At 46.2% G+C, this 12,341-nt stretch overlaps 1 protein-coding gene across 2 annotated transcripts in view; it reads right to left on the bottom strand.

Annotated features, from left to right (window-relative positions):
- TP53BP2 (tumor protein p53 binding protein 2) overlaps nucleotides 1-7,448 on the bottom strand; it is a 48,363-nt gene extending 40,915 nt beyond the window's left edge. For both annotated transcript variants that reach the window (XM_030499782.1, XM_030499783.1), the window contains exon 1: nucleotides 7,224-7,448. In XM_030499782.1, coding sequence (XP_030355642.1) covers nucleotides 7,224-7,250 — 27 coding nt within the window. In that variant the 5' untranslated portion in view covers nucleotides 7,251-7,448. The remainder of the gene's footprint in view (nucleotides 1-7,223) is intronic.
- Nucleotides 7,449-12,341: the final 4,893 nt, after the last annotated feature.

Raw genomic sequence — 12,341 nt, 5'->3', positions numbered from 1 at the left:
AGGTCATGCCTTGCCTAGAAAGGTTGGAACAGATGATACCTGGGGTCCTGTCCAACCTGGTATTCTGTGATTCGATGGTTTCCGTGTGCCAGCCCAGCCAATTTACACAAATTCAACTTCATCCAGCAAAACTAAGGAATAGGGGGACGAGATCCCTCTGTGTCTTGCTAAAGAGGCTTGTGGCTACTGTAACCCAAGAAGGGGACAGTAACCTTGCAGAAGGACAAGCCTTGACACCTAGTGAATGCAAGAGGGATACTCTACACCAGTGCTTACGTGTAGTCTTCTAGTTCCTTATCTGCAAGGCCTCGACATGTTCACAGACTGGCAGGCTGCGGCTCCACCGGAGTACCAGAGCACACGGGTGGTTTGGTGCAGCACAGAGCTCAAGTGGGATAACAATGACAGCATTAAAAAAGAACCTGCTGAAGAACTAAGAAAACATGGATTTTCCTCTTTTAAATGACAGAATGAAATTGAAGGCAAGAAGACAACATGATTCCAGAGACTCTTCCTTAGCTTTCAATTTGAATAAACAATGGGATTTAACATTCTATTGCAATACAATAAAAGTAATCCAAGCTTAGATCTAAATTGCTCCTTAAGCAGTTAAGCCTCAAAAAAAAAAAAAAAAAAAAAAAAAGTATCAAAAGACAAGGAAAATCTCCTAAGTTATTTGACAAAAAACTCACATGCTGCTTCTTATATCCAAGATATGCCTTAAACAGAACACTGAACACTGGCTTCACACACACGTAAAGGATTTATGAACAAGCACCTCTCTGGGGGACCGTTCTCAAGCATGGAACTGAATGACTTACCATAAAGGTTCTCTCTCCATTCATGATTAACCCTAAAGAAGCAGAGGTGCAGGCCATGTAATTACCTTAACCAAGACCATTTAATACTTACACTGGATATGACAGACTTGTATTACAGCCACACCAATATGTACCCACTTGTTTTTACTCTACATGTCTCCCAAATCCCAAGCTGAACTCACCACATGACCTTTAACAAGTGGCTTAACCTCCCTGCAGCTTCCACTCACTTTATTAAATGCTCTGATCCGTAGCAGTTAGTATTTTACAGACCAGATGTTTGATACCGAATGACTCCAAATAATAACATCAGAAGCTTTCAAGTCAGCTCAGTGAACATGTCCATGTTTTTACTTGAGTTGGGGTACTATCACCATAACCCAGATATAATGCAGATAAAGGTTTTCCTGAATCAACCAGCAATAAGAGAACCATGCAGAACGAGGGATAACTGCAGTGATGCTTGACTTTACAATGTATATGCTTTACTTTGCAAAAGGAAGAAACAAAGATGTAAGTAGGATTAAAACAAGTAAATAAATAAGTAGGCAAGAAGTGTTCCCCTAATTCTCCTTTTTAAAATAGACGCCTATAGAAGTCATGGCACTGCACACAGCCATCTATCAAAGGATCGTATCATACTAAGATCTGGAAGCATCACGCTAGAAGAAATTGGTACAGAAACAACATTATCATCTCAGTAATAAAATTCTGTCTATTAACAGCACAGCAACAAAACCCCTCACCCTTTTTGACACCTTTTTGTGTCTAAAGGCTCACCCTTTAGACACAATTGGGTTGAACGTCCACATAATGACATCGCCGTGGTGAAACAAGTGGGGAGGACACATGCATGACTAACTCTAAACACTAGCAGCAAGATCCAGAGCGTTAATGATTAACAAAAAGCTAATAGCAAAAGCAAGCGGAAGAGTGGTTTCTGCCTTTTAACATGTCCAGCATCAGAGAGTCGTGATTGCTGTCCTGTCTCTGATTCACTCACCATTCCCTCTCCAGGCATATTTACCACAAACTACAGCTATCATTATCTAACATGATATTGTTTTGAATATACCACCACGATGCTGTTTTAAACAACACTTCAGGTCTTTCACGTTCAACAGAAAAGCCTGAAACCCCTAAAACAATTAAGCAACAGTGACTAAGACAATTAAGTATACTTCACATAATGTCCAGGATTTCTAGTGACCTTTATACACAATATTGTCTGACTGTTTGAGAGCTGGAGATCAAAAAGACTCGGCCTGACTCACAAGTGACTAAGCTGAGAGAAACCAGGCCTAAAGATAATAAAACTGAGAGCAAAGAGGAGAGTTTCATCTGCCCGTTACCTCATGAACAGGAGTACCTTCCAGTTTCTAGAGCATTAAATAAGTTTTTACACTTCACAGGAAGTTGAAAGTCTACAGCTTAGAAGGATCTGGGGGTTCCTCTGTTATCAGTGGGCACATGCAAAAGGAAGCAAGAAGTCCTCCTCCAGCTGTGCCATCAAGCCATGGGAGGTAACTTGAGTCAGCCTCCCAGGGGTTACCCAGCTCCCCCTTCAGAGGCTGTACAGCAGCAAGGCACAACTCTGCCCATAATTAAACAAGCTCAGTAACATGCTCAGTGGGAGAGAAAGGAGAGTCCCTGAGGCAGACTACTAACAAGGACAGCAGCTAGACAAATGGAGCACTTTCAAGACAGTTTCTTAATCAATAATTTGAAAGGAATGCTAGGCACATTGCCATTCTGCTAGTTTATTCTGCTGAAATAACCTTTATACCTGCCTCTTTTAAAGTCCAACTGACTTGCATGTAAATTAATGCTGTGAAGCAGACCTGCTCACTAATAAAGCTGAGATCCCATCTGGCAACACTAGGAAGAAAAGAAGAAAGAAATTATCCGCCCATCCCAAACTTCATCACCACATATGAGCCCTTGAAACAGTAAATGCAAGAGCCCCACGAGGCACTCCCACCCTGAACTGTTGAATAGATCAGAAGCAGCATAATTAACTATTCCCATGGCCTCCACAGCTTGATCTGGTATGAATTTGTAATATTGCCCTTCCCCCATTTGACAAAAGCCACACAAAGAAACAAAGATATTTAACATACCACAGCACAATCCAACACAAATTGCAGATGGAAGGTTAAGGTATTTAAAAAGTCATCTGAGAAATTGAATGTATTTAAAACTATTCCTGGAATAATTATCCACAGGACAGAAAAAAAAAAAAAAAAAAAAAAAAAGATCTTGTCGTAACAACAGGAAAGATTAAAAAAATATAAGAAGTACTTTGGGAACTTCAAGGCAGTATTTCCTATTGTGCATAATGACAGTTTATAAGAGAAGTGCAAGAGGCAGAAGTTGTTTAGAGGTAAGAAAGCTCAGCAGAACCACCACCTAAGCTTTATTCAGCATCCTAGACAAAATACTTTAACTCTGAACACCACATTAAAATGCTTGACTACAATCACAGTATTAAAACTTTCCAATAATTAACATTAAATGGAAATTCAGTTAAAAGAACAGACAACAGATACTAAGTACTTAAACCAGATGAAGATATAATGCATATGCTCAGAAGAGCTCACAGTCTTAAGCCCCATTCATGCAGGCAGACAAGAAAAACAGCGTTAATGACCAATAAACCTGAGTAGAGTTTAAATAATTAAAAGACTACAGGAAACGGGGCTTTGATCCTAGAGATCATGTCTTGGTATCAGAACAGGCTGTTCAGCTCTCCTGGGGGTCAGTTTGTTTATAAACCCATAGCTGCTCATCTTACAAAGCACAAGAGGTTTATTTCTGCTAAAATTTCTTTAGTTAAGCTGCAAGAAAAGTGTTTCCTAAGAAAATTGCCCCAAGATGGGCTACTACTACTCCAGTAATTCAGAATCCATATGGCAATTCCAATTAATTACCTAATGGAACGAGCAAAACAAGCTTTAATCATTTGGGTTGTAGCAGCATGGCAGGGTTTGGGTTGTGGGGTTTTTTTAAGGTTAAATACACCAGAAAAGACAAACATCCAAAAAGTAGCAAGGATTCTGCAATGACAATATTCATTTTAAATCCAGTGCTCACTGGACATAACAGCTCAGAGAAGACCACTTGGAACAAGGCACTCAGCACAGCTCCCTATATCAAAGTTGCAGAGTTACACTTACACCAAGCACAGTTGAACTTGATTAGAAAAGAACACACAGTTATCAGGAAACATCAGTTTCAGAAATTTAAGTCATTTCTGATACTAGAAGGCAAAACTAATTTAGGAACTTAAGCTCTCTCCAGTTTGCCAAGTTAGTCCCTAACCCTGGATCCATCCTGATCACAAGGAGGCTCCCAATAACTACTGCACATAAGACAGACTGCAAAATGGACCCTTTTCTAGATCCACAGGGTTTGATCCAAAAACTTCTCTGGGCATTAAAGAGTAGCTCAATCTGTGTTACCTCCCACTGCCTGCAAAAAGCCATTTATCCAGTATGCATAATGATGCAAATTATTTCTCAATACATGCTTATCTTTAGGGTAATAATGTAAAACAAGGGAGAGAGACCAATTATGCTGCAGAAAAATATGCTATTTCAGAAAGTGTTTCCAGCTCCTTTTCACTACTTAACAGTACCAGTCACACTCCCACAAGCCTTCCCAGATGAAAGGTGAGACTTCACACAGCTTGCCAGCATTAACCCTGTTATTACCTTCATCAGTACAGCTACACGCAAATTACTTCATATTACACCCTTACGCAGACTTTTAATCACATTGTCCTGACATATGGTTACAGCAGCAGTTGAGCCCTGTCTGTCATCACCACAAGGAAAACATTCCCATCTCAGGGCAGCCCCTCCAAGAGCATGGGTAGCTATGCTGCTACAGCAGCTTCCAAGCTTTTCAGTGGCAGCTACTCAGAGGTGAAATCCGGGCTGAAATCACGCATTTGGAGTCACGAGCCCTCCCTTGTCCACGCTACCTTCTGGAGCACAGGAGAGACAGAGCTGGAGCAGAGAGTTAAAATCTTATAGGGACAATTTGATTTGGAGGGTGGGGAAGAGAATGAGACCTCTTAAGAAGCGTTAAGCAAGAAAGAAAACATTCTGCAGATGGTTTAGGGCCAGCCTACTACTACAGATAAAGATACTCAAGTCTATGAACACCTCATTACTGCACAAAAGAGCACTCAGATGTCCCACTCCCTCCTTTCTTCAAACCCTCCTTCTCTTCCCACTCTGAACTTCTTCAATCTCTTTATAAAAATAGAAATGAGAGGGTGGGGGGTTTTTTTAACTAAAAGATGATGAGGAAATATGTAGAAATACTTAAAAAAAGATCAATAGTAAGACAGTAAGGCTTGCTTTTGGCACTGTGTTTTCCACACTTTCGTATTCACATTCATGTGAGTATATTTACTATAAAATGTTCTCAAAGTGGCAAGTGGCTGCTATTTGCCCTACAGACAGTGAACCAGAGCACTTCTACAGCACCTTTTTGCACTGTTGGAAATCTTCTGCCCTGAAGATTATGCCAAAAGTGAGGTTTTTGTTTGGTTTGGGGGGGGTGGTTAAGCTGAATTAAAGTTGTAATATTCATAATACTTGTAGTTTTCATTCCTTTAGCCACATTCAGCCTTCACAAATCTTTCATTACTCACAGTAAACACAACATGAAAAGGCAGTATCCATCCCTTTATTTATGGGTTAAAACCAAGAATCACCAATTAGTTGAGCCAAAGAAATGTCTGAGCCACCAGGGCAATGCATACTCCAGAATTTGTCCTCTCATGGGGTAAGACTGCTCCTGCTAGTTTTTGCCTTTATTTGAACTCAGTGACAAGGAACTGGCCAGCAATAGCATCTCTGGGAGATCTCATTGTAATATGAGAGTGCTTACCTAGCCGGGTTTTGACATGGGTTGAATTAACACCTTGTTATATTTACTGCTTGTTTTTCTAAGTTTTCATAGGCAGACAACATCACGGTTGCACAATGCATCAGCTATTTAATCTGTAGTCAGGCTCATATTCTGTCTGTGCCTCCCTCATTAGTTACAGTAAGTCACCCCTCCTTCTCTAGTGTTCTAGATCCAACTATCACTCATTATTTCCTCCTAATTGCAGAGGAAGAACCTCACAGCAACAGCAAAACAAGCATCCCTGAGACACCCATATCCTTCCAGCATGGATTCCCAGTTTCACCTTCCTTACAGTTCCTTCCTCACTTACTTCAGTCAGCTCCTGGAAGAGTTAAACTGGAAACAATCTTTAATAGAAGAGTGCTGTTGAGTGGACTACTTATGCATGCAAAGCTATTGGGTACCAAGTGAAGTAAGGTAGGCCACATCACCTGGGGCAGGGTGGCAGAGAGAACGTTTTAGAACACCCTCTGCTCAGCCTAAACGGGTATTAAACTCGCTGAGATTTTCTGTACATATTCCAGTCTCTCAGAACAACAGATTATAGATTTCATGGGGCATCCCTGCTGGTAAAACCAGGTAGAGGCAGGCATACTTTTAAAGAAAACTAAGTATTTTATGTCACTACCTTCACATATTTGTGCTGAAAACTAAGCAGAAGTGCTGTGCTATGCTTCCATCCAACTTCAGCTAACAACAACGGTGTAGTCTGAAAATTCATGTTGAAACTCTGATAGGAGGTGGTCCTCCCTGTCCCTTTTGAAAGTGTTAACGTGAAACGCCTCCCAGAGCAAGCCAGGTTTAACTCACACCACCGCCACCTCCTGCAACTCTCCCAGACAAGGATGGGAATACCTACCCCCGAGACCAAATCATCCCTTTGAACCGTAAACAACATGGACACCATCTTCCTCTCGGAGCCCGGGCGCTCGGAAACAAAACCACCACCACCACCCCCCCAGAAGGAGAAGCAGCACAGCTCAAAACAACTTTAAGAACTTCATACCATTCAACGCAAGGAAAAAAAGCAGGATTCAGAGGAGGTGCCTGTTTACCCCAGGGCGAAACAGCCCCGGCGGGGGCAGCCTTATCCCATCCAACCCCGCAGCCCCTCGGAGCGGGACGGAGGGGGAAGCTCCCGTGCGCTGCGGGCCCCCCGCGCTGGCTGCGCTCCAGCGGGCCCGTCGAACAAGTTGATCCCAGCGTGAGAAGAAGGAAAGGAAGAGCTGCGCGGGTAAAAAAAGCCGGGAGGGGGAGGGGAAGCCCCTGCGCGGCCGCACCGCAGCTGCGGAGCCCGCGCTGGTCGGAGGGAAGGCCGGAGGGAAGGAGAGTCTCCCTCCCACTCCCCTCCACGTCCGCAGAATCCATTTTCCCTCCCGCTGCCCCGCTCCAACTTTCCGCGCCCCGGGGGCGGCCCCCAGGCTCCACCCGCCGCTCCGAGCCGAGTCTCCCCGCGGCCCTTGCCCGCCCAGGACTCACCGGCATCATCTTAGAGCCGAACCGCATGGGGACGGCCGGGGACGGCCCCGCCGCCCGGAGCGGGAGACCAGCGACCCGGGAGGCGGAGGGCCTGCGCCACCGCTTAGGGACGCGCGGGGAAGAAACCTGTTGCGGGAGGTGCCGAGCCCGGCCTCACCGCCCCGTCCTGCGCTTTGTTCCCACCGGGCGCTGCTACCGTCACCCCCGGCTCCGCTCCGAAACTAACCCCGGCCCGGCGAGGAGGAGCCGCCGCGCCCCGCCCGCCGCCCACCCCCGGGAGGGGCCGGCCCGCCTCCTGCCCCCGCCGGGGGCTCCGCTTCCTTCCCGGGTCGGCGTGGAGGGGGTCAGCGCTCGCAGGGCCGGGACTCTGCGGGGGACGTGTGGGTCCGCACAGGGTCACTTCCCCGAAACTGGCCTCCGGGCACAGCACCGGTCGTTCCCCTCCCGGGGGAGTGCCCCCGGACCAGCGGGCGGGCGGCGGCTGGCCAAGGTCAGGCTTCAACGCCAGAAGCTGCCGGTTATCCCTGTTTCGCTCTTGTGTGCGCAGCCCCTGCCCGAAGTACGCTTCATTGTTTTGCTGATTTTAGTCGGACCTGGCAGTCGAGCCACAACGGTCAAGTCAAACCTCGCAGAACAGCGCTGAGACGCGGAAATAAAGTCTTAGGGATCCATATCAAGGTTGAGGTGTCCCCAAAAAATAACCACCCCACAAATCTTTCACACCCCCTTAAAAGGGAAATAAGGAAGTTTTCTCTCACCCGCACCAGCGTACGGGACTCCCGTTTCAAACCCGGGTACTTTACTATCAGCACTTCAAAAGCTCAGGGAAGGCTTGAGAGAACAGCGTGTGCTAAACCAGCACCGTTACGGGGCTCTCTGCAGGAAAACCAGCTCCATCTGCTTTCCCTACTCGTATTAAAATCTTCGCAGTAATTAAAAAGGATAAAAGGGGAGAGAATGAGAAGTTCTCAGATGAAGGGAGAACAAAACTCAGACTGATTTGTGTATAAACATTGCTTTTTCGAAGGCAGTAAAGAAACTTCAGCAGCGTTGATAAAATCCCCGGGAAGCCCCGTGCAGTAACCGAACGCTGTTTAACAGAAAACTGTTGCAGCTGCGGGCGGGGGGGCTTTAGAAAAAGGACGAAAAAGCTATTTTTGTAGTTGTCTAATTACAGCAAAGAAAAACTTAAGATTTTTTACTTTTTTGCTGCAGCGTTTATGAAATAGATGGATAATTAAAACACGTCCCAGAAGTGGCTCGCACTGATTTAAACCAGCTGTACAACGCCTCCCAATTCCGGCTCACAGCTCCTGGAGCGCTTCGCTAAGAACCCCTGGAGGGCCGGCGGGGAGCGGGACAAGAGGTCGGGACCGGCCTGGCTGTTTTCCCGCGGCCGTGAGCAGATTTAACACACGCACACACCGCTGCGGTCCCCCCCGAAGCCGCCCGTCCGCTGTGCGGAACCCCGCACCGCCGCGGGCCGCACCGCTCCCCGCGAGTTCGCCCCGCCCCTCGCCAGGGCCGGCCAATGAGAAGGCGCCGCCGGCTGTATGACATCACCTTCCCCGACGCCTATTGGGTACCTCGCGAAAACAGCGCGCTGTCTCTCGGCAACACCGTGGCGTCACAGCACCGCCCCGTACCCCTCCGCGGCTGCCGCCGGCTCCGCAGCCCCGCGGGCAAAGCCCCGAGTGCTGCTCCCGCTGCGCTGTGCCCACGGGCGCGCTCCCAAAACACTCCCAACATCTCAGGAGCAGAGCAAGAGCTTAATAAAGAGATAAATACCGGCTCCTTCTCGTGGCCCCCATTCACTACGGGGTTGCTCCTGCGCTGCCCAGATACCTTGGCCGACCTACCCACAGCAGGTTTCTAACCTCAGTTTTCATTCGGTATTTTTGTTGTAACTCGAACTTTGAAGCATTTTACAAAACAAAAATGTTACAGGCACGTGGCAAAGGAGAACCAAAATTCTCCTGCAAATCTCTACCGAACTTTTAGGAGCATCTAGCTGGTATGAAACAAGAGGTGTGATCTTTTCATGTGTTCCCCAAATGCAGACACGAATTATTTCTAATAATCATAGAATCAATAGAATGGTTTGGGTTGGAAAGCACCTTAAGATCATCTAGTTCCAACCCCCTGCCATGGGCAGGGATGCCTCACACTAGACCATGTCACCCAAGGCTCTGTCCAGCCTGGCCTTGGACACTGCCAGCGATGGAGCATTCACCACTTCTTTGGGCAGCCTGTGCCAGTGCCTCAGCACCCTCACAGTAACAATAATTACAATATTACAGTAACAATTTCTAAGGCTGCAAAATAAAACTGCAAACAGATAAAAATCAGCTAGAAAAGAGGTTTCAGATGCACCTATGTGCACAGTAACTTCATTTTGCCAGGGCATGCCTCTCGCTGGTCAATCCACAGAAGTCTCCACTGGCACAGCTCCTAATTTTTACACCTTCCATGCAAAGCCACAACCCCATCCCTGCTAAGGAAATGAAGCTTCGAGGGGTGCACCTATTTTTTCCCAGGTTTTGTCCAGGCTCCAGGACTCATACGTTGTGATGGAGGCTCTCCGTGCCATCTGGCCACGCTCTTCAGATCACAGCTTCCGTCCAACAGAGGGGACAACCCTCGCCAGGTCAAAACCGCCTGTGCAGAGCTCAGCGGCATTGCTTCCCTTCCCTATGGCACGCCACATTCCTGCCCCTTAAGGCAATTCAGACATGATTTCACTAGGTAAGCATGACATGAATTTCCCACAGTGAGTTATTAATGACAGGAAAGATTTGGGGGTTTACGAGCAGGGAGGAGATGATTCCCCCCCACCACCGGGAAGGAACACGTGAGGGTTTCTGACCGCAGGTTCAACCTCCGGAGTGTCAGCGGTTGGAGATAACTGAGTCAGGCACAGGAGGATTGGCAAAAGGCAACACTTCTCAGTCCTGCATATATAGAGCTGCCACAGAAGGGAAAAGGAGATGAGATCCACAGGATTGGGAGCCAACAGTGCAGGCAGCTGAAGCTCTGCATCTCTTCCCTGCTTCCCACCACTCTTGGCAGCCTGATGGAGCATGCTGCAGTTGACTACGACCACATGCAGCTCCCTAGAAGCAATCACAGCAAGGGCCCGGGGGAAGCTAATATTCATGGAATGGCTTGAAAAGTATCCAAGAAAAGGAAAAGAAACACCAAACCACCAAGAAAAATGTAGCTGAATCATTATTCTTCTTTCCACAAGAGATCTACTCAATCTGAACCACAGAAACTTGCAGTAGCAGAAAGACATGACAGATAGCAGTGGTAATGACAATCAGGAGAAATCAATAGCATCATCTTTTCTTTCCATACGATGGGATCAGGGACAGAGGGGGTGGGAAGACACTGCTGTATTTCCTGCCTTCAGCACACTTCTTAAAACTCCAAAACTTCAGTTAATTCCTCCAGTGCTGTATCTAAGCCATTTTAACAGTAATGTCTCATCCTCTTCTCTACCAGCCTGACTAAAACTGTCTCCAGACCAGTCAAGTCGTCTTTTACAGCCCTTGCACAATTACGAGGATTACAAGGCAGCAGACATCAGGCAACGTCTCTTTTGCAATACCTTGTAAGGATAAAAAATAAATTAAAACGCTGTACCTGCAAGCTGTTTAGATTTTAATAACCTCTTTCACTCTTCAGCAAAAAAAAAGATGGTGAAACTTATGCTTAGACTGTTTCTAAGACAGTAATTCCGGAGAGAGCTTGCCAGAGATCAGCACAACAGCCTGAATATAAGAGGAGCAGGAGGCCACCTGGTTTAGATTTGCTGTCCACTGCCACCTACTGTTAAAACTCCAGCATGTCAAACTTCTGAGCTCTAGTTTGGGAGGGGTACGGCTCAACAGCGCAGAAAGGGAAAGCTTTGGAACTGAGATTGCTGGGGGCGGGAATAAGGGAAAATGCCTAGAGAATTGCTCACCTAACCTCCGCGGGTTGGGGCATAGCACACAGCAGCTTCACAAGTTTGGATTCTCTCCAGCAACATTGAACTTCTGGCACCTCATTTATACAGCTAATCCCCAGCTCAAGATAAGGCCTTTCCAGACAGTGATTCAAAGCAAGGGCCTCAACTAGTCAGTGTTGTCAAATTTCCTCACAAAATAAAAAAGCAGCCATAGAAAACCTTCAGCACTTTCACACATAGTTCTGCTAATCCACCAGCTGTCCTCCAGTGGTTGTTAGGTTAATTTTCACTATTTAATGTTGCATTTTTACTATTTGAATCGTTTTAAAAAGATCAGATAACAGACCTTGCAGTAGAAACATGCAACATGGGGAAAACATGCAGCAACAACTGAGCCTACCTCTCAGATGGAAAAGAGAAGTTCACTAGATCCAAAATCTGCAGCTGAGATTCATTAACTCCTTAAAGGAACCTGCTACCCAAATCAGCTGGCACATCCCATATTATCCCAGTGGCTGCTTCCAAAGCAAAAGCTGTGTGCCATATTCAAGACACTACATTAAGAAGCATTTAGCAGGTGAAAATTTTCAGTTAAGCTGTGGTGGCTTGCCACAATTTGTGTCAATTCCAGTTCTTTCACTGTGAAGGTTTTCTTCAGGATTGAGGGGTGATATAATAGATCTACCTTCCTCCCGGCGATACGCTGCTTTGCTCGAAAGCATTTGTGTCTGGCAACTGAAATGACTCTGTTCAGCTGTAATTCCCTGCAGGGAGTTTATCACATCAGTGCATGCTTAACGAAGAACATCATCAGGCCCCTACATGAATGGGTTCTAGGTTGGTGAAAGGTATGTTTTGTTGCCAGCTGAAGTCCCTTTGGGTTGTGACATACATGTCCTTATTCACACACAGATGATGTTGATTTAAAATCTAAACAAAAAATTGTATTCTGTCACATTCCTGTGCCACAGCTCAAACAAAGTCTAAATTTTCCCAACACGAGGAACAGCTGAGTTACATTTACCTCGCTCAGAGGCACGAGAGCCAGTCTCACCTTGTGAAAGCACTTACTTCTGCACAAAGTGAATATAAACTTTGTTGGTCCTTGTGTATGTGAACTGGTAATGCATGGAAGCAACTACATGAGACAACAGAGGTTCAGAATC

This window comes from Strigops habroptila, chromosome 10, assembly GCF_004027225.2.
Source record: "Strigops habroptila isolate Jane chromosome 10, bStrHab1.2.pri, whole genome shotgun sequence".
In the NCBI taxonomy this organism is placed as follows: domain Eukaryota; kingdom Metazoa; phylum Chordata; class Aves; order Psittaciformes; family Psittacidae; genus Strigops; species Strigops habroptila.
The sequence above is the reverse complement of the archived record's forward strand: the minus strand, read 5'-3'. Positions and strand labels throughout refer to the sequence as shown.